The sequence below is a fragment of the Sphaeramia orbicularis genome, chromosome 12 (assembly GCF_902148855.1).
Source record: "Sphaeramia orbicularis chromosome 12, fSphaOr1.1, whole genome shotgun sequence".
Taxonomy (NCBI): Eukaryota; Metazoa; Chordata; class Actinopteri; order Kurtiformes; family Apogonidae; genus Sphaeramia; species Sphaeramia orbicularis.
Genome location: NC_043968.1, coordinates 13,180,807 through 13,203,533, shown reverse-complemented (window position 1 = coordinate 13,203,533; position 22,727 = coordinate 13,180,807). Strand labels below are relative to the sequence as shown.

General features: G+C 36.1%; 1 protein-coding gene across 2 annotated transcripts in view; it reads right to left on the bottom strand.

Moving 5' to 3' along the window:
* Nucleotides 1-22,727, bottom strand: part of fibcd1b (fibrinogen C domain containing 1b) — a 336,567-nt gene that overhangs the window by 100,504 nt on the left and 213,336 nt on the right. For both annotated transcript variants that reach the window (XM_030149502.1, XM_030149503.1), the window contains one exon: nt 17,533-17,629. In XM_030149502.1, the coding sequence (XP_030005362.1) occupies nt 17,533-17,629 (97 nt within the window). The remainder of the gene's footprint in view (nt 1-17,532; nt 17,630-22,727) is intronic.

The following is a 22,727-nucleotide window of genomic DNA, read 5'->3' as shown; positions in this document are numbered from 1 at the left end:
CTTTAGCACCGTGACATCAATACACCAACCTTCACTGATATAAAAGCAGATTCTGTCTCCCCTAATTTGGCTGATACACCGGCTTCGATATGCGGTCTGTTGCTCAGAGTAAAGAACCAGGCAGGTATAATGCAATATCTAGGGTGGATTCACTTCACCGGGTTTCTCTGATGCACAGTGAAACACACAGAGAGACAGGGTTTGGTTATGTTGAGGTTTTTTTTTTACTTCCCCACAGTCTATAAGGAACACTTCTACACTGGGGAGCAGACGCTGAAATACAAAAACTGAACAATTACAGATACTGGCATGATTTTAACATAGAATAATTAGAGCATCCGTTAAAGGGGTCATATTTTGCTAAATCCACTTTTATTCGTCTTTGGTTCATTTATTTGTGTATTTGGACCCGAATAGTTCAAAAAGTTTGAATTTGAAGCCTCCAGGTGCTGCAAAGCTATCTTTATATTCATTCTGGCAAAAAAACGAGTGGGTTTCTACAACCTGTTTTAATTCTTTCTTAATTTATTACGTCTATAACAGGGGTGTCAAACTCATTTTAGTTCAGGGGCCACATTCAGCTAAATTTGATCTGCAGTGGGCTGAACCACTAAAACAATAACATAATAATATATAAATAATGTCAGCTCCAAACTTTTCTCTATGTTTTAGAGTGAAAAAAAGTAAATTTACATGATGAAAAGGTATACATCTACAAACTATCGTTTCAAAAGATGTGAATAACATGAACAAACTGAAAAAATAAGTGTCATTTTAACAAAATTAGGCCTCAGTTTATCATTTACACATGTACATTATAACTTACAGATCACAGTGGATCTACAAACACACAAAACATTTAATAACAGACAGAATCTTGTTAAAATTGTACTTCTAGTAAGTAAGTATTTAGTGTAAATACATGAAAATAGTTACATTTGCAAAGAGAAAAATTAGGAGTTGTCACTATTTATGTTATTATGATAGTATTTTACTGGTCCTGCACAATTGAGATTGAATTGGTCTGAATGTGGAACCTGAACTAAAAAGATTGTTAATATCTTTGTGTAATTTTTACATTCACAAATTCAGGTTATTCAAATTTTTTTTTTTTTTTTTTTCAAAATTATGCTTTGCTTTAGTGTAAATACATGAAAATATTTACATTTGCAAAGAGAAAAATTTGGAGTTGTCATTATTTATATGTTTTTATGTTAGTATTTTACTGGTCCTGCGCACTGGAGACTGAATTGGTCAGAATGTGGAACCTGAACTAAAAGGATTGTTAATATCCATCCATCCATTCTCTTCCGCTTATCCGGGGCCGGGTCGCGGGGGTAACAGTCTAAGCAGGGATTGTTGTTAATATCTTCAGTGTAATTTTTGCATTTCCCAAATTCATCCCAAGGGCCGGACTGGACCCTTTGGCGGGCCGGATTTGGCCCCCGGGCCGCATGTTTGACACCTATGGTCTATAACCATACCATACCATACCATACCATACCATACCATACCATACCATACCAACTTTATTTATAAAGCACTTTAAGAACTTTACAGCTGGCCAAAGTGCCGTACACCAAACATAAAACAAGGAATTAAATAAGTAAATAAAACTAGTGAAAACACAGGGTGTTAAGTGGGCTAAGAACAACACAATACAAACATAAAAACAAAGACAAGTTAAACGACGTAACAATAACAAGTTACGTCACTACATTTGTACATATAAGGTCCAGACTTCCGATGAACATTTCTCCAAGTACGACATAACTGTTTGTCAGCGGCAGTGGTTGTAGTCCATACAAAAAAATATGTCCAAACTTTGAGATGATTCCCTAAAATGTTCAGTTGTTGGTTGAATGGGACAGAGCAGCACAGCCAACAACCTGGAGGGGGCGGGGCCTGAAGTGGCTCATTTGCATTTAAAGGGCCAGAGCTCAAAACGACCTTTCTGGTGTCATTACTCAGAAATAGGATTGAAGATGTACCTGTGGAGTTGAATTAATGAAGAATTCAGATCCAAGCAGAGCATTTACAGTTTATGTAGACCACAGGGAAATGTTTTAAAATGCATAATTCCATTTAAAAAAGCAAAATATCACTCCTTTAACCCATAAAGACCCAGAGCTACTTTTGTGGTAGTTCCCAAATGAATTTTTTTCTTTATCTTTCTTAGGTTATTTGTCATCATTTATTCTAATATTATTGTCTGTATTTGGTATTTTTAAGTGAAAATCTGGCATTTTCCTATATTTATTTTATAGATAGATTTGGACGAAAGCTCAGATTAACGTTGAAGGTTCAGAAAACTGAAGAAAAAGTGACTTTTTCAGTCAAATCTCTCATTAACTGAACATAAACCAAGTGTGTCTATCCACTGTCATTGATCCAACTCCATGGGTTTTACTGGTGAATCAATGTTGTAGAAGATGACGGGGTTTTCACGTTGACTGAAGAGCCTCTGAACGTCCAAATGGGTCATATCTGATGACAATGAAAAGACGACAAACTACATTTTACATCAATTACTTACGTGTATTGATAGGATTAGTGGATCAACAGGTATTAAGCATTTTAGATCAGTAGATGATTTTGGTCACTGCTGGTCTTTATGGGTTAAATGGTAAATATTCATAACTGGGGGTTATCTTCTATTCTCCATCTTTTTTCCCAGCAAAGTAATTCATTTGGTGTAAACCGAATGAATGAATAAAACTTGAAACATAAAATTTGAGAAAAGTATCCTTGCGTTTATGTCTCTGTTTAAGAGCTTCTTCATGTTTTTTTCTTGCCACAGAAGGTACTAGTGTCTTGAAGACTTGATGAGAAATGGTACCGGAATAAAGCACATTTCTTTTTAACCATTCAGTAGTCATAGCTGCATATTAAAGAAGAGGTCAATGAAAAAATGACCAAAGTATGAAAAAAAAGACTACCTACAGAGTAAGTAAGGCACACTGAAAGTAAATAAATGCCAGAAATACAATTTAGCAGTTACCATGTCAACAAAAAAAGTGTTAATTTCTATTTGTGGGAGCTAACAAAAAAGGAGAATTCCATTTAGAGGTATTGATTAAGATGTTAATGCTCCAGTGGCTAATGAAATTGAGTATTGCTCAGGAGTGAAAGTGTTTCTGTTTTTCTAACAGTAAAGCAAAACACATTTGGACTTAACTCTCTTGATAACAAAAAAAAAATTAAAATAATAATAGGTGCTGCAAAGCTATCTTTATATTCATTTTGGCAAAAATCAAGTGGATTTCTACAAACTGTTTTAATTCCTTCTTAATTTATTACATCTATAGCAAGTTACGTCACAATATTTGCACATATAAGGTCCAGACTTCCGACGAACATTTCTCCAAGTACAACATAATTGTTTGTCAGCAGCAGCGGTTGTAGTCCACACTGAAAATATGTCCAAACTTTGAGCTGATTACCTAAAATGTTCAGTTGTTGGTTGAATGGGACAGAGCAGCACAGCCAACAACCTGGAGGGGGCGGGGCCATGTGGATTTAAAGGGCCAGAGCTCAAAATTATGTTTCTGGTGTCATTACTCGGAAATAGGGTTGAAGATGGACCTGTGGAGTTGAATTAATGACAAATTCCGACCCAAGCAGAGCATTTACAGTTTATGTAGACCACAGGGAAATGTTTTAAAATGCATAATTCCATTTTTTTTTAAAAAAAAGCAAAATATCACTACTTCAATCCATAAAGACCCAGAGCTACTTTTGTGGCAATACTAATAAAACTGCATCTCATCAGTTTACATATCTATACTGCAGATGTTTGATTCAGATGAGTCACGACCATGCATGCTTGTCATCGGGGGTCATACTCCCTCCAGTATCGGCGAAAATGATAACTTACACAAACAAATGACTTTCTGACAAATACACTTCAAAACCACGCTGGAATATTTCATTGAAATGTCAGCGTTGATGATAGGCTTTATAGACACACACAAACCTAAGGACAAAATGTCAGTGGAAAATGGTTGTGTCAGCTTCAAACCGTTAAGATATGACTCAACAGTACACTCCAGAAACAATACAAGGTGACACCTTTAAGATATATTATTTGTTTGTGCATATAAATGTGACAATCAGCAGTTTGTCTGTCCTTTTCATGCTTGGATTAAACTGCTGCTTCCACCACTTAGAACCGAAGTACACTATTGTAATAGGCCATCTGGAAAACTAGGTTAGTCTCTTTGGGACAACATTAAACTGTTTCAGGACCTATATATTACAGGTAGACAAGTCTACATCAGCCTCTGAGTCCAGGTGTCTAATAGATTTGATGGCAACCATGGAACTGCTTTGGCCTAGATTTATGCTCTTTATACATGCTCCTTTGGGAAAGATTATTCAGCAGTACGTTAGCTTTCACAGTTCTAAATGCACACAGGGATTGCATTTGAACCTCTTTTCTTATTGTGTCAACATGATTATTACTGTAAACAAATAACTGTTGAAGAGTGATACATGATATGCACATGTACACACTATAAAAAAATCTTCCATTTAACAGAATTTTCACTGTTTATTTTACAGATTTTTCCTGTATTTTTAAGATACAAGAAAATATTAATGAAATGACAAAAATAGACTCTGATTTTACATGTCAAATGTAAAATAACACAAAAAATGTAACTGTGAATAACCAAAGAATTTCTTTTTTTTTTTTTTTTTTTTCACAGAAAAATACAGTTAAAATACATTTGCAAATGTATCATAATTTCACAAATATTTATTTTCTATTTCTGAGATTAAACTGTTAATTTAAAGTGTAATACTGTAAATATATATATAAATATATATATATATATATACACACATGTTAAAACCAGATAAAATTACTGACAATTAACCATTAAATTTCACAAGCCTTGTTTGTTAATTGACAAGTATCTTGAGTAATTATGGGAGGTTTCACAACAAAAATGTTGAATGAATGTATTTTTGTGAATGTATAACATGTATAATCACTGATAAACTGTCAAAATACAGTTGTTATCAATGGATTGAACAATTTAGTCTCGGTGATATATATATATATATATATATATATATATATGTATGTAATTTGATTGTTTTAATATATGAAAATATTCTTTACTAAACACTTAAAAGTCAAAAAAAAAAAAAAAAAAAAGCAAAATCTCATGTAAAGTTAGGGCAAAAAACTGTGTTTTAATTGTGGAAAATTACCATATTCTTATGAGTTGGTTATTTTCTGTTACTTTACAGTACTTTTTTGGCACCCCTGCTGGAATATTACTGGGGGGTTTTTTAATGTTTTTTTTTACAGTACAAAAGAAATGAAATAATCTGTCAGTTCATCACTATTCAGCCGGTGTCCCTTTCCCCCCTCCCCCTACTGTTTCAGTCGTGGCCGCCTGGGGCCCAGTGATGACGGGATCTGAGGTGACTCATCTGTGTCCTGTCCTGACCTGTGACCCTGGACCTCCTCCCCCCCACCCTCACTTGTCTGGATGGACCTCCTCACCCGCATCTGTCTCATCTGACTAAATGGACCCCCTCATGTGCCCCCACCCTACTACATCTTTACAGATTGGGGTGTTAGAAAATATTAGTTCTGCAACATATCACGATATTTCATTTCACGATACTGTATTGATATTAAAAAAGTACTGTATCGATATTTTTAGGTATTTATTCAAATGCAGATATAGCGGAGGTTCATTTTTGTTTTTTGTTTTTCTTTATTGTTTCTATCTTATTATTTAACACTGTCTTATTAAATAATGGTTATTTGAAGCATCTTAAAAGCACTTTTTACTGTTTGAGAGGCAGATGTTAGTTCCTTTGTTTGGGATTGCACAAAAATAAAGTTATGTTAATTATGAACTAATAGAATATGAACATTTGAACAAGATCGTAATCTGTAATTTTTGTAAAGCATGTTTAGCTCTTTTGAAAGACTTTTGAGAGACTTCTTCAGTTCTAATAACTAGGGGTGTAACAAAATATCAGTTCTGCAATATATCGCAATATTTAATTTCACAATACAGTATCGATATTAAAAAGTACTGTATCGATATTTCTTGGTATTTGTTCAAATGCAGCTATTGTGGAGGTTCATGTTTGTTTTTTGTTTTTCTTTTTTGTTTATATTTGCTATTATTTGACACTCTTTTATTAAATAATGCTAGTTCCTATGTTGGGATTGCACAAAAATAAAGTCATGTTGTTAGTTATGGAGTAATAGAATATGAATATTTGAGCAGGATCTTAAACTGTAATGTCTGTAAAATATAATTTAAGTTTGAACACAGGAACATTTTGTGATATAGCATTAGATCCTGTTGGGATCAAATAAAAATGTGTTTAGTATTTGTGCACATTTCTGGTGTAATTCAATTCTTCCATGAAATAATCTTTTTTTTTTTAAAGAAACAAACAAAAGATTGCCTTTTTAACAGTATCATGATATATTGTAATATATCATATTGTGATCCTCATATTGTGATTTGCATCGTATCACCAGATTCTTGCCAATACACAGCCCTATTTACAGAATGGATTCGCAAATGGACGTCCATCAGTCCTGGTTTCATCTACAGCCTGTCCGTCAATGGGAGTGGATCTCATTAAACAAATTTAAATATTCCTCATTCATACACTCTCTCACCCTTACACGCATTTACACATATTTTCTTCTATTCTTTGTTTATATTTTTGTTGTACTTAGTCAATTACTGTTTTATGTTAATTGTCTTTCTTTATGCTAATGTTATAATGAGGTGGGATTTATTTTATAAGCCCCATGGGGTTTTCTGTTCTCACCTGCACAGTCGGTTTCTTTGCTTGTTCTAATGTTTTGATTTGTTGTGTGCAAAAAAAAAAAAAAAAATAATAATAATAATAACACTTTACTCCACAGATACCAAGTCATAAGCTATGGACTATGTATTCAACTGTACCTTCATAATGATGCATTAAAAGTCTAAGTTCAGTAGTAGTAGAATGAAGATTTTACTCTCACATTAGATGTTAAAGTCAAATAAAAGTCTACAGGGATCTCAATTAATTCACAGCAAGTGCAGAAGTAAAAGGGCATTTTAATTGATTTGCTAGTCGATTTGGAGTGTTTTAGCTTTAACTGATGCATGCATAAATGGGCTTGAATTTTCACACATTTCTAATTGTTCAAATTGAGTCCTCATGATGGACTCCTTAACAGAAAGACATTTAAGAAAAATTGTTTCATTTGTTTCTTATTCTTTTTTGTTCTGACTAATATTGTCACTATGATCATACCATGCGGAGTTTAATACATATGGCAAATATATTGAAGTTAAATTTGAATTCGGAGGCACATTAAGATAATGAGAAACCTGCAGATCTTCAAAGGTGGCCGCTTGCATTAGTGAAAGAAATTGGTCTGGAGGAGGTAGCCTGCAATGAATTTCATTCTAGGCAGCATACATGAATCCATTTTTCATTTTTGCCCTGAGGGTAATCGATGATGGGGGTGACGAGACAACAGCACACCCTGAATGAGCAAGGGTACTCTGAAAGGTTCAAAGTAGCCTGCTGGCTCATTCAAATTCAGTCTGCTAAATCCTTGGCTTTCCATATTCCCACCATGTTCCTACAGCATACCATTGGGAGATCTGGCTGGCACTCTAACCACGTTTTTTATTATGGGCTGCACTCTGTAATGGCCTCAGGTCAGCAAAGAGACCTAGATCTCCATTAATTCACATAAACTCTGCAAATGCGATACAGTATATACCAGTATTCCTACGTGTAGCAAGGACACGGAGTGGTAAAGGTGTTGAGGGCCTGAAAACTCTGCAGGCACAAGCAGTATTGTACCATTAACAGGTCTCTAATACTCACTGTTTGCAGGTGACAAGAGTGTTGAATGCAGCACCTGCTAGTTTTCTCAACTGTAAATGACGCTAGGGTTGTAATGATTAATCACGACTTTAAATGTCACGGTTAATTAATCGTCAAGGCTGCCAAAATATGTCTCATAAAGTACAGTAGATTAATACCACGTATCCACTACATGGTATCGGCTCGGCTTGACTCGACCTTTTTGCATTTCCATTATGAAAAAGGACCTGGAATCTGGTACCCGGTACTAGTTTTTTGGTATCACCTCGGCCGAGATTCCAGGACTGGGGACCAGATACTGAAACATGACATGTAAACACTGCAGACCACTGATTGGTCAGAGAGTTGTCTCTGTGACCCGCAGTTTTACAAAAACCGATGCGGAAGTTTACAGTTAATATGGCGGTAGGTTAATCCACATGATGACAGCCCGCAAAACTATGCCATGGTTTGTCGAGGAGGTTCAGATGTAAAAATTCAGCTTGAGCTTGAGCTTGACGAGACAACACGCAACGAGCGAGTTTATCAGCAACTCTGAGCAGACGACACGGAAGTAACGCGCCGCATCGCTATGACATCCAGGTACTGTAAAGTCAGTAGTATCCTGAAATGGAAACGGTCTCCAGGAAGAGTACCTAGCACCCGAGTCAAGTCGAGTCGATCGTTTCTTTCACTCTGTATGGCCCCAGAAACGTTTGCCTGTGAGTATTTTACGTTCAGTTGTTGTAAGAATGAATAGTATAAAATATCTCTGATGTGAACCTTTGTTGCAGGATAAAAAGATGTAAATCTTAAATTAATTTGTAAATGCTAATCGTTAGCATGTCTGTGGATTTTCCCATTCAAGTTAGCATCGAGCTATCGATCTTTTCCCCATTTACTTAAATGTATAATGCCATGTAAATGTACTAAGGCAATGAACAGAACTTGGACATATTTTGTATGTATGTTGCAGTTTTACAGTGAATCTCAAGTAACAGATTTGGACAGAAGTTTTGGGCGCCCAGCTTTTCTTGGTAAACCTGTTGTCTATCTGCTGAGCTAATCGCTACACGCACACAAGCAGAAGAACAGGAGTTAGAATAAAACGGCATTAATGTGAGATAAAAAAGAAATTGTCTGCGTTATTTAATGAATGCGTTAACACGGTATTAACACATTAACTGGCCCAGCCCTAAATAAAACTAAACTATAATGAAAAATCCAAAACTATTATAACCTTGCTACCTACTGACATCCATAAAAGAAAATTCCAAAAAATATCAAATGCGGTACTGGGGGTAATTTTTCAAAATGTATCCTTTTTTTTTGTACACCCATAAGCATTTAGCTTCTGCCTAAACCTGTTCAGTCTCAATATGGTTCACAGCTGGTTGACTTAAATTAGCCTCATTGTTTGTATTTTCTCTATTATGGATAATAACTGATTAAACATAAACCTGAACTTGTATTATTATTATTATTCCTCGGATTGGTTTTACTTGTACTATCATCATTATGTAATGTTTGCCATGTGTGTAATCTAAGCTGCCCACAGGTCTGTCTTAATGATACTTATTCATTACAGTTAGTTCCTAAAAGGCTGCGAATGCTTTTAAGAGTGCTGCAACTGAGAATGCCAATATCTATCTCTGTTGTGTTATGTTTGTGTATGACCTTGGCCGTGACCAAGTGTGTGTTCTACAGAAAGAGGCTTCTTCAAGCTCCATTTACTCCGAAAGGTCTGATCTTCAGCAAACTGCTATGAGAGCTCTTTAAAGCTACACGCTGACTTACCATAGTGATATCTCATTAACGCTCCACACAAACACACAATGATCAACATCGCAGCGAATGAGGAGCCACTTTTGAGCTGGTGTTTTTGTGTAAGCTTTAAACAGATTTGGAGATTAGTAGCTGCGTCGCACGAATATAAAACAGCATATTATCTAAATATTTTTCCCTGTGAATGCTGATTGGGTATGAACTGTCTTGCTTAATGACTGGTTTTGTAAAGTTCATAAGCTAAATACTTCTCGCAGCAATTTCATTTGATGTGATGAGTCATCAGTGGTGGGTAGCTTGTCAGCTTCAGAGAGCTGTCACTGTCAGCATTTCATTGTTTCACTTCAATGTGAATCACAGCACAGTCATGTATGTGGTAAGTGGGAGTTGATTTGAATGTTCCAACCAAGAGTGAGTGCATCCTTAAAACATAACGTGCTGCACACTTTAAATACCCCAAATATAGTGTAAGATTCTGTTGAAAGTTACTGCACTATAATTCAGATTAGACTGTATTAGTGTAAAACTTATTATATACATATTTATATTTGAAAGTACTCAGATATTATAACTGCATAAGGCCATTTGACCTTGAAAAAGTAGGTCAAGGTCACCTGTTTTTAATATTCTTCTGCTCCGTGCCAAGATGCATCCACAGTAAGGATGCAAATTACACTAAACAACAACAAATTTATTGTTTAAGTTTTCTGAGCTGATTTAGGATAATTTTGGTGTGCTGAATCCAAAAATCGCATTAATTTTGCTCAATCAGGTCAACTTTCTGAACTATGCTACATATTGGCTTTTTAACATTTTTGCTTACATTTATGGGCGTTTTCACATCATATGATACAAAATTCTTTCATATTTCTTGCAATAAACGAGTTCTGAAGATTTTACTTTTGCCAATTTATGATTAATGTTTTTTTTAATATTACAGGTGAATGAAATGGCTTCAACTAGAAGATCTTGCAAAAATAAGCCTGACGTATTCTGCTACATCTGCGGTGAATACACCATTGTACCTAACAGGAATCCTGTTGGAAAAAGATTTTTTTTTCTCTTAAAATCTATTTTGGGTGAGAACTATATAAAAAAATCAACTGATAAAGTCCCAAAAATGTAATCGATTTTGTGAGAAGATCAAATTTTTCAAAATCAAATTAGCAAAAAAACCTGACCTGATTAAGAAAAACAGATGTCATTTTTGGATTTAGCGGTGCAAAATGGTCCTAATTCAGTTGAAAAAACCTAGACAACTTGCAAAAACATTTCTTTGTAACCCAGTGTTATTTAACCCATAAAGACCCAAACATCCACCAGTGACCAAAACCATCTATTGATCTAAACTGTTTAATACCTGCTGGTCCACTAATCCTATCAATACGTGTAAATAATTGGTGTAAAATACAGTTCGTCGTCTTTTCACGGTCATCACATATGACCCATTCGGACGTTCAGAGGCTCCGTAGTTACCGTGGAAACACCGTCATCTTCTACAACATTGATTCACCAGTAAAACCCATGAAGTTGGATCAATGACAGTGGATGGACATCTTTATTTTATATTCAGTTAATGATATATTTTACGGAAAAGTCACGTTTTGTTTTCGGTATAATCCTCAACTTTAATCTGAGCTTTTCATGAACATCTACAGTACATGATCAGTGAAATTAATATAGAAAAATACCTGATTTTCACTTAAAAATGCAAAATACAGAGCATAATATTAGAATAAATGATGAGAAATGACTTATAGAAAGGTTAAAAATAGAGAAAAATCGATTTGGGAACTGCCACATAAGTAGCACTGGGTTTTTATGGGTTAATCACTAGAAACACCGTCATCTTCTACAACACTGATTCACCAGTAAAACCCATGGAGTTGGATCAATGACAGTGGATGGACACACTTGGAATATGTTCAGTTAACCCTAGAACACCAAACGTACACTACCAGTTAAAAGTTTGGACTCACCTTCAAGATTTTTGCAAAAACATTTCAGGTGACTACCTCATGGAGCTCATCCAGAGAATGCCAAGAATGTACAAAGCAGTAATAACAGCAAAATGTGGCTATTTTGAAGAATTTAAAATATAAAACATGCTTTGAGTTATGTCACACTTTTTTTTAACTACATAATTCCATATGTGTTCATTCATAGTTTTGATGCCTTCAGTGAGAATCTACTTAGCTTTTTAACATTTTTGCTTACATTTATGGGCATTTTCACATCATATGATACAAAATTCTTTCATATTTCTTGCAATAAACGAGTTCTGAAGATTTTACTTTAGCCAATTTATGATTAATGTTTTTTTTAATATTACAGGTGAATGAAATGGCTTCGACTAGAAGATCTTGCAAAAATAAGCCTGACGTATTCTGCTACATCTGCGGTGTATACATCATTGTATCTAACAGGAATCAAGTCACAAGTTTTATAAAGTGTGCTTACCAATCTTATGTTGGTATTAATTATTATATTTTGTGAGAAGATCAAATTTTTCAAAATCAAATTAGCAAAAAAACCTGATCTGATTGAGAAAAACAGATGTCATTTTTGGATTTAGCGGTGCAAAATGGTCCTAATTCAGTTGAAAAAACCTAGACAACTTGCAAGAAACATTTTTTTGTAACCCAGTGTTATCGATTAATTCATTAATCATTAGTTGGTTGACCTTATCGATCAATTAACGATTAATTGATAAGCGGCACTTTTCCTGAGAACCTGAATTTCTCTTTCGATAGGGTCTATAACAGTGTTTTTCAACCTTGGGGTCAGGACCTGATGTGGGGTCGCCTGGAATTCAAATGGGGTCACCTGAAATTTTTAGTAATTGATAAAAAATAAAAAACAAAAAAAAACTTACTAATAAAACATACATGGTGAGCTGAGAAAGACAGAAAAGACATGACAAACTCTGAAACTGAAGCACTGAATTGATAAAAAATTTTAAAAAATTAAAACTTAGTAATAAAAATGTACATTATATAGCCTAAATGTCGTCTAAACTTAATGTTTATTTGCAACATATTACAGCAAATTATTACATGATCAAAAAATAAATAAATTTTAGCAAAAAGAAAGCATCTGTTTTGAATGTCTGGGGTTGCCAGAAATGTGTGATGTTAAAATGGGGTCACGAGCCAAAAAAAGGTTAAGAACCACTGGTCTATAAGAATAAAAGCTAAATATCGTTTCTATACTTCATGAAAAAATCATGTCATATTCCTTAATGATTGTTTTATTGTACCATTGGATCCAGTACAGGCAATGACATTTATGGAGTAGAACTAAAGAAATTCTGCAGAGAAATTCAATGAAATACATGGATCTGAAGAGGGGCAGTTTAGAAGAAATGGGCATTTCAGACTTTGCAGAAATACCCCCCCCCCCTATTTTCCCATGGCCACTGGGGTGACCAACATACCTTATATATTGTGGCCCGGATCAGGAGCCTGGAGGACATTTTCAACTTCTGTCTCACTGACCAAATAGTCCAGATGACCGCGGACTAAACCAACCCCCAGGGAAAACACTCCATCCATTACCGAACCGATACCGACCCCACATATGTGCGCGTATTTGGGCGGGGGTGCAGTTTCGTTCCACCATGTCCCTAAAGCCATTCTAACTCATCAACGCCATGATCCAGTTCGATGACAATCCCGGCTGACAGCATTGCAGCGCGGACAAGCCGGCAGCCTTCGGACAGGTGTGGACAGGTGGACGACTCCCCCCAGTATTCAACCTCAGCGATGAAGCCTAGGTTAGGCAGTGGCGCCCACTACTGTCAAGACCACAAACACCGCCATGGAAAAGGGCAATTAACCGACAATATTGTAATTTAATCAAACAAATTCTTATCGACAATTAACTGAGAGTCGATTAATTGTTTAAATCCCTAATCCACAGGATAAATTTGGTGCGGATATCTCAATGCATTCGAGGTTTCTACCTGTTAAAGGGAAGTTTTTCCTCGCCACTGTCACCAGTCACTAGTGTTTGCTCCTGGAGGATTCTGTTGGGTTTCTGTAAATTGGCTTAGAGTCTGGTTTTGACCAACTCCATATGTAAAGTGTCATGAGATAACTTTTGTTATGATTTGGCATTATAGAAATAAAATTTGATTTGATTTGACATTCTTCAGATGATGCGATTATGTTGTTGAATGGACAGACGGATGGACGGACAGACGACTAAATGATTACAATACCCTATGGCCGAGGGGTAAAAACCGCCTTTAGTGGTATACGGAAATGCAGGAAAATGTTTGATGAAAATGTCAAGTATGAAGGATAGGAGAAAAGATATTTAGGCTCAAAGCTGAGGATGTTTGGGCTAAACAAATATTTTATATATATATATATATATATATATATATATATATATATATATATATATATATATATATATGTGTGTGTGTGTGTGTGTGTGTGTATGTATATATATATATCTAGATAGATAGATAGATAGATAGATAGATATCCTTTATTTAACCAGGTTAAAAAAAAAGCCTCATTGAGATTGCAAATCTCTTTTTCAAGAGTGACCTGGCTTCCTTGAACCATAATTTGGACAAATTTACTAATTATTGGCTAAAATGGACATCTATCCCAGAAGATGTGACGCCCCAATAGGATAACACCTTGTTTTTATAATAACAAATACACATATACCTCAACATCTGTGTGTTTTACTATCAACATGTGTAAATATGCATTCCAGGAAAAAGTGCACAAATGTCTATGAAAATGATGGATGTAATTATGTCAGCAGGTTTACAGGACATGATCTGATGCAACACGAGAATATATCTGAATGATCTGACATGGACTGAAACAGGACAATACCCAAACTAACTCAAACCTCTTATTATGATAGGTCAACATTGTGACTCATTGAACCACTTCTTTATCGTTGTATTTTAAGTTTTGATATTGCCCCGTCTGCTTGTTGACGTATCTTGTTTCGTATGTCTTTACTTTTTTGTTTTATTGTCTGTTTGTTAAAAAATGTAAAATCTGTTAAAAATAAAGTATAAAAAAAAAAAAAAGAGTGATGTGGCCATGAACAGCAGCAAACCACACAGTTTCTGACAAGACGAGACATAATCAACACATAATACAAAAACTTATAATTGATAGTTACAAATCACATTTAAAAACAGTTACATTAACCAAGTTCACTGATTACACACTCCTTTAAAATAGCTTTAAATTCACCTATAGTAACAAGTTCAGATATATTTAGGTTGTTTTGCAGGGCATTCCATGGAGAGGGGGCAGCATATCATTGTACTTAGCAATTAGATACTGAGTTCCCAGTATTTTTGGTGAAAACAGTGATTAGTTTCCACAGTCCAACTGCTCTACAATTTCCTCTGATTAAGTCAAATGGTGCGGATTGATCCTGACAAGGTATCTGTTTCTATAGCAGACAGTTATCACACTTGACACCTCATGTGTGAAACCAGCTTTCAAGAGATTAAGAAAAAAAAAAAAAAAAAAAGCAAGAGGGACCCTGGAACTGAGGACGATCCTCTGAATAAGAAATATTTTTGATGCATTTAATGAGAAGCTGCGTGAAGTTTAGGAATTTGGCTTTGGGAAGCTGACAATTTCACAGTTGAATACATTCTTTGTTGGCATTCTTTTTTCTGTCAAATTGGAGAGATGTGTATTAATGTGTCAGCAAAAAGTGCAAGGATACGGACAAGAGCTCTCGGAATATTCAAAGCAGAATGCAACTGCGTAACATCTAAGGTTCAAATGAAACTCGTGTAATAATTCCAGTGTAATTTAAGCGGTGGTCTTTTCGCCTGGGCTGTAATTTTATGATGCTGCACAGACATTTCTTATGCCGTGCACTTAACATGCATCTTTTAATCTGTAATATTCTTAGTCATTGCCACTGAAGTGGTTTTTATGTCTGTGCTAACATAGCTATTATTGAAATGTTAATAAAAGGCAAAAGTCATTTCTTGTTTCCCAAAAGCATTGCTCTGTGTCTTTTTAATCGTCTTCATCTCTTACAACTGAGTCTTCTTTCTTTAAGTCTGAGTACCCTTTACAGCAGGGGTCTGAAATATGCGGCCCGGGGGCCAAATGCTGCCCGCCAAAGGTTCCAATCCGGCCCGTTGGATGAATTTGCAAAGTGCAAAAATTCCACAGTCAAGGCTGTCAAACTCATTTTAGTTCAGGTTCCACATCCAGACCAATATGATCTACAGTAAAATAATAACAGCATAAAAACCTACAAAAAATACAGCTGGAGGGAATTTGGGTGGAAAAGTATAAGGAGATTTTTTATTACCCCTGTTCAAAAAAAACATCAAGGTATGGGGGCGAATTGTTGGAAGTCATGTGGTTCAACTAAAGCCAATCATCACCATATATTCTGGAGTTGCCCCAAAATAATATTTTTTTGGCAAGAATTCATAAGAGTTTAGAAACTATTTTTCCTACTAATGTATCATTTGAATTTTTTGACAATGTATTTGGGGGTGGGAATGAATGTTCAAACTGAAGCAGACAAATACCTAATGAGAATATTACTGGTCGGAGGGAAGAGGGCCCTGACCAGGAAATGGTTAAAACCAGATGCTCCAACATTGGATGATTGGTATAAAATTATATATGATGTTAATTTTATGGAAAGACTAACATTCTCATTAAAAATGCAAATGGAATAGTTTTTGAGACTGTGGGCTAAATGGATTAGATACATTAGACCCAGAAGACCAGATTTGCTATAACTTAGTGAAATATCATGTGGATTGTATTGTATGTGGATCTTTAAGGATGGATGAGTGGAAATGACAGCCATTGTTCAACTGTTGGAAGATCATCGCTGTTGAAACATATCTTGTGTTTTTTCTTTCTAGTGTGTATCACAGAGATCTTGTAAAATGCTGGACTATGTATGACCTCCCTGATAAAAATAAAATTATTTAAAAAAAAAAAAAACTACAAAAAATAATGACTCCATATTTTCTTCTCGGTTTGATGTGGAAAAATTATTACATTATGCCTATAAATAATGACAACTTCAAACTTTTGTCTTTGTTTTAATGCAAAAAATAACATTAAATTATGAAAATACTTACATTTACAAACTATCCTGTAACAATAAAATATGAATAAGCTGAATAAATATGAACAAGCTCAAGTGTCTAAAGAAAATTAAGCACAATTTTAACAATTTTCTACCTGTTACTAAGTGTTTACTGTCTTTGTAGATCCGATTTATAATGTACATGTATAAATGATAAGTTGAGGCATAATATTGCTAAAATTGTACTTATTTTTCTTTAGAAATTTCATTTTTTTCAGGCTATTCACATAGATTATAAAAGTAAGTATTTTTGTAATCTAATGTTTTTTTGGGGTTTTTTGCACTGAAACAAAGACACAAATTTGGAGTTGTCATTACTTATAGGTTATTATGTTATTATTTTACTGATCCGGCCCACTTGAGATCAAATCGGGCTGAATGTGATGAGTTTGAGACCCCTGCTTTACAGTAACGTCTGCAAATCTCACTGTGTGCAACTCGCTGGGGTCACTTTCATAGTGTAACACAAAGCCAAGAATTTGCTGAAGTGCTAAAAACCAAGCTGGCAGCCTACTGTGATTGAGGAAATGTGATTTTTTTTTTTTTAAATATGATTTTAATGAAAACAATTATTTGGTGTGGATCATCCGATACAGTGGATAGTGCTGCTTGAAAATCGATGCCAGCTGTTGTTTACAGCCAAGGAATAGTGGCTATCGCTTGTTGATGTCTGTTCCAACAGCTGGCTGCTTGACCAATGTGCTGTCTGCTGGTCTGTGCTCCATGATTTTACATGCAATTATACACTCTCACACCCAAGACACTTACCGAGCCAGTGTTCGCCAGTGATCTTGCCAAATCCCTCCCGATACGAGTCCCATCCTCTGAAGAAGTTGACAGAGCCGTCCTCCCTGCGCTGAATCACCTACACGACAAAGACGGCAACAGCGATTAAAGGTCAGGGGTCAGATGAGATTCATTGGTGGGAGAGTGTTTCATTCCCCTCTGTGTGATGACTCATTCTAAGTCCCAGTGTTAGTCGCTGAGCTCATCTAGAACTAAACTAAATGAACTCATAAAAGCTTGCTCTTTCTCAAATGAATAATGCAAATGCTCTTCCCACTAAAAAGGCAATTTGTCGGAAGCTAATAAAAGGAATCCATTAAATCTTGACTGACTTTGAATCAAATCACCATGGAATCTGCATACTTAATTGAAATCCCAGAAAAAAAAGGATGATATTCATAATACAATAATCCTAAATACACAGATAGAGATGAAATTTCTCTTCTTTTTTCTCCGTCGTGAATCACGAAATTCTACAAAGAAATGCTGTGTGGGGGAATTGCACAGTGGGCTTTTTATAGCAACCATTTCGATGGGAGAAACACAAGAAATATTTGCAAATATTCAATATTTACCTCAGTAGTGTGTGTGTGTGAGTGAACGTGTGAGGGTGCAGAATCTGTATCGCCCGATGAAATACTCTATCCAATAAAAGTGCTGACGTTCAAAGTGTCAGGCTGAAGATGAAGGGAAATTGGAAATGTGCTCTTGAGGAGGAAATGCATGCAGATGGAAAATAGGCTCGGACTCGCTATTGGAGGGCTGTGCTAATGTTGAAATGACAAAGGAAATTCCCTGAGACAGTTTATGTTCAGCATTACTAATCCCCTAACATACCATAAGGTACCAGATGGCACCAACCACCATATTTGCTTTTAACATCGAAATAGAGGAAAAAAAAAAAAAAAGAAAAAAGAAAAGAAAAAAAAATCCTGCACAGCATTTGCAACATCTTCATCTTTGTCATTTTCATCCTCGTAATCGTCCTCATTATGAACCTCTGAATCATCATTACTGTATCATTATCGCTCACATCATCATAACACGTACTCTTCTTTATCCTCAAAGAAGCTCCCTTCCTTCCTCCCTAACCATTTGAATTCCTCCAAACTAATTTTAAAGATTGATTTCCCCACCAATTTCCGAGCTTTCTGCCTTTTGGGTTTATTATTATTATTATTTTTTATTTTTTTTCCCCCAGAAATCTTTAGAAGCCCTGAATTATACATGTGTCTGTGTGACTTTTTTCCCATGTGGTGTGTACAGAGGTCATAGCGTGCTACACAGACAGAAACAAAGGGATTTGTAACAGCTGTTACATAAGACCTTCCCAAGCTTTGCTCTTGTCGCAGTGCATTACACCATCAAACAAGTGTCTCGGTCGTCTGCGGTATCTGATGTCAAAGATTAGACTCCTTAACTTTCCTCTGGCGGGATTAAAATCTAACTTCACAGTTTTATTCGATATTACTCCACAGTTTAAGCCCAATCTATTATAAGGGTGAGTCATATTACCGAGAATTGAAAATCCTGTGACATTTAGTATATTCTCGACATTTACTTTTTTTTAATGTAAGAATATACTGTTTTATTGGAAATCAATATGTATTTCATAGATAACACAATAAGGCGCTGTTTGTATTATTGAAGGTATTATTGATTGTATTCATATTTTAAAGGGACACGAACAATGCAGGTGCAGAAAGATTTCTCTTTTAAGGGCCCTATAACTATGATTTCAGTTATTTGTTTTGTAAAGATCATTTTTCCGGGAAAATAAATCCTTTTTGTCACAACTTTAAACCTGTGTTTTGTGCTTTGACTGCTTGGTCCACGACAGGATCCAAGAAGTGCGACCAATGTTCATTCTCCAGTAGGGATGGGAATCGAGAACCGGTTCTTTTTGAGAACCGGATCCCAGTAGCTCGATTCCTTGGAATCATTTGCCTGCCTGTTTAATGATTCTGCTTATCGATTCAGCCTTTGTTGCGCATGCGCGATGATGTCACACGTACGCTGCATTGTTTTGGTCAGAACGTAGCCAACATGGCGTTGAGGCAGAAACGGTCTAAAAAGACGACACCAGGTCCACTGGAACACTGTCAAAGCTTCCATTTCTTCAAAAGGGTGGAATCCCTCCTATATGTTCAAACATTTGTCCACAGCATGTGATTCATTTGATTCACTACTTAGTGACGCTTGTGAATCTAGCGGCAGAGTGAACACCAGGATGTCATCCAGGCCCAGTTCCGGTTCTGGTGTGGGCAACAAACGTCGTACCCCCTCAAATACAAGTTTCTGAAGGTAGGGGAAAGGAAATGAGGTGCACAACAACAGGAGACGGGCAGAGTCGAACCGGTTCCATGTAGTGGAAATGCGGAAATAGAGGAATTAGTAAAGCGTCTTTAGTTTAATTTTCACTGTACGCCCCCCCCCCCCAAACCAGGCCCAGCGTCATCTGTTCTTATTATTTGTCCAGACTGTATATGTTATATTTTCTGTGTAGAGATGGAAATATAAAAGACAGTTAATCCTGTCATGGTGGTAACCCATGCCCTGTGAGTGGGTTGAACCCATATCCTTTGTTCTCAGGCTCTGGGCCTGGTGCTGGGTTGGAGTGACAGGGGGAGCATGGGTTTGGGCCTGCTAGCTTAGCTGGTCTAGTTTGTTTGTTTCTATTAATTATATTTTCATTTCATATTTATCATTTTTGCATCCTTGGAAATAGTTACATAATGGGCCCACAGATCAAAACACATTTTGCGTAGCTTAGTCTGTTTCTTTTGCTCCTTTTGTTACCTATCTGTTTGATGCTCACTCCATGCTCTCTCCATCTCATCACCAGATTCCAGGCCTGACAGACAAACAGGAAGAGGGAGGTTCCCAAACCTTTTATAGTAGAGGGCATCAGGAACTTACCAAGGGTGGCAGCCATCAGAGGGGAGTTTTGTGAGTTGGCCAGTAGTTAACCTTTAAAATGCTAGGTTTAAACTGTTAGAGACTTTTTGGGGAAGTATTAAATAAAAGTAGTGAAATGAGGTTTAGGTAAAGGTATCAGTATTATTCCAGCAAATGTTAACTGAAAGGTAAATTGAACATTTGTGATTGGTTTGTTCATGTGGGAGGGGCAACAGGTATAAAAAGCCTGGAGTAGAAGCTCCTTGAGGCAGAAGTGTGGCTCTGCTTGAGTGAAGCAGGTCACTGAAGCTTGTTACCTCCGCCAAGGAGGTTATGTTTTTGCCAGGGTTTGTTTGTCTGTCCGTTAGTGTGCAACATAACTCAAAAAGTTATGGACAGATTTTGATGAAATTTTCAGGGTTTGTTGGAAATGGGATAAGGAAGAAATGATTAAATTTTGGTGGTGATCGGGGTGGGGGGGCCCACGGGGGGGCCCATTTCCAACAAACCCTGAAAATTTCATCAAAATCTGTCCATAACTTTTTGAGTTATGTTGCACACTAACAGACAGACAGACAGACAGACAGACAGACAGACAGACAGACAGACAAACAAACCCTGGCAAAAACATAACCTCCTTGGTGTGGGGGGGCCCACGGGGGGGGGGGGCCACTGATCAGCCTTGGCGGAGGTCTGCACTCTCCGAGTGCTTCTAGATGCCCTTAGCCATGGGCTGAGCTTTATTTTCTGTCATTGAAGACTGATTTTCCTTATGTTTTGTCAAGCTGTTTTTCATCAGTTAGTTAAGTTTTTTTTTTTTTTTGTTCGTTTTTTTTTCACTAACACAGCTCAATCAACAATGTTATCTGGGCAACACTGTAAATAGATCATAGTGCGGTGAAGATTATTCCAGCCTCCTGGTGTGTTTCCTCCTCCACATGGTCAATCATCACAAATTCAAACACACTTATTTGTACTCTTTTATTCCCTCACCCAATGAGAACTGATAAGAGAATCAATAAGGAATCGGATCAATAAGCAAAATCGATCATGGAATTGGAATCGTTAAATTCTTACTGATTCCCATCCCTACTCTCCAGTAACTTTGTTCTACCAAAACGTTACAGTATTTAAAAATTACCTTGAAAAGCCATTAGCTTTAGCTGCATTAGCATTTTTCAGTTCGAAGCAGTCACAATCTAAGTAAAACTTATAAAGAAGGAGAAAGTAAAATTCAATGACCGCATTAATAATCATCAGTAAATTTCCCTGAGGTTTGCTAGTAAAATAAACGTACACTACAAACAAAAAGTTAAGGATATTTTAAATCTTTGGGCTATTTTTTGCAGTTGGGATTCTTGCCCAGCGTTTTTACTTTTTTATGTGTGAATTGAAACACATTTTTTAATGACCAGACAGTTTTATTTACAAATGGCAAAAATGACCAAAAAAAAAAAGAGAAAAAAAAGAAATATCCTTAACTTTTTGTTTATAGTGTATATCCGCAAGTAAATTTTACTTGATGATCGCCCTTGTAGAATTTACTTACAATTCTAAGTGCGAATACTTTTCTAGGTTTTCCGTAGTAAACAACACCGTCAATTTTTTTCAGTGTATAACAGCACACAGTGACCCTCCACCACCCCCATATCACAGCATGTATATGTGCAATCACTATGGAAATATCTTTGAATTTTATATGTAATTTTTTATACTTTTAAGAACATTTTATTCTACCTTCCATTCTTTTGCACTGGTGTGTTGCATATTGCAGCTGTAAACCGTTACATTTCCCCATAGTAGGATCAATAAAGTCATACCTTACCTTATCTTATCTCAATTTCTTTATCATTTTTTCCCCCAGATTTCTATCGCAGTTTGCAACAATAAGTGAGAATCAGCACATTCTTAAACAAATGGATGTACAGTTTTATGTTGATGAAGCACACGACATTAGATGTTTTTCCTCTATGTGCAAACAGATACAGATTTACAAAACCTGTTACACAACGTCACAGTTATAACTGATCTTTATACATTTCACTAGTAGGTACGGTAACATAAAAGCATTGCGGCGCTGAATCCAACATTGATGAAAAGCCTCACAAAAAAAGAACTGTGGCATTTGATAAACAATGCACCTTGATCATGTTACTGATGTGTCAGCAGGGCACTCAAGGACTCTAAAAAGCCTCCCTGTTGAAGCTGATGTTTTAACTGGTGAAACTTTCTTCACAAAATGCCACAAATAGCAGCTCAATTGTGAAGGTACTGCAGTA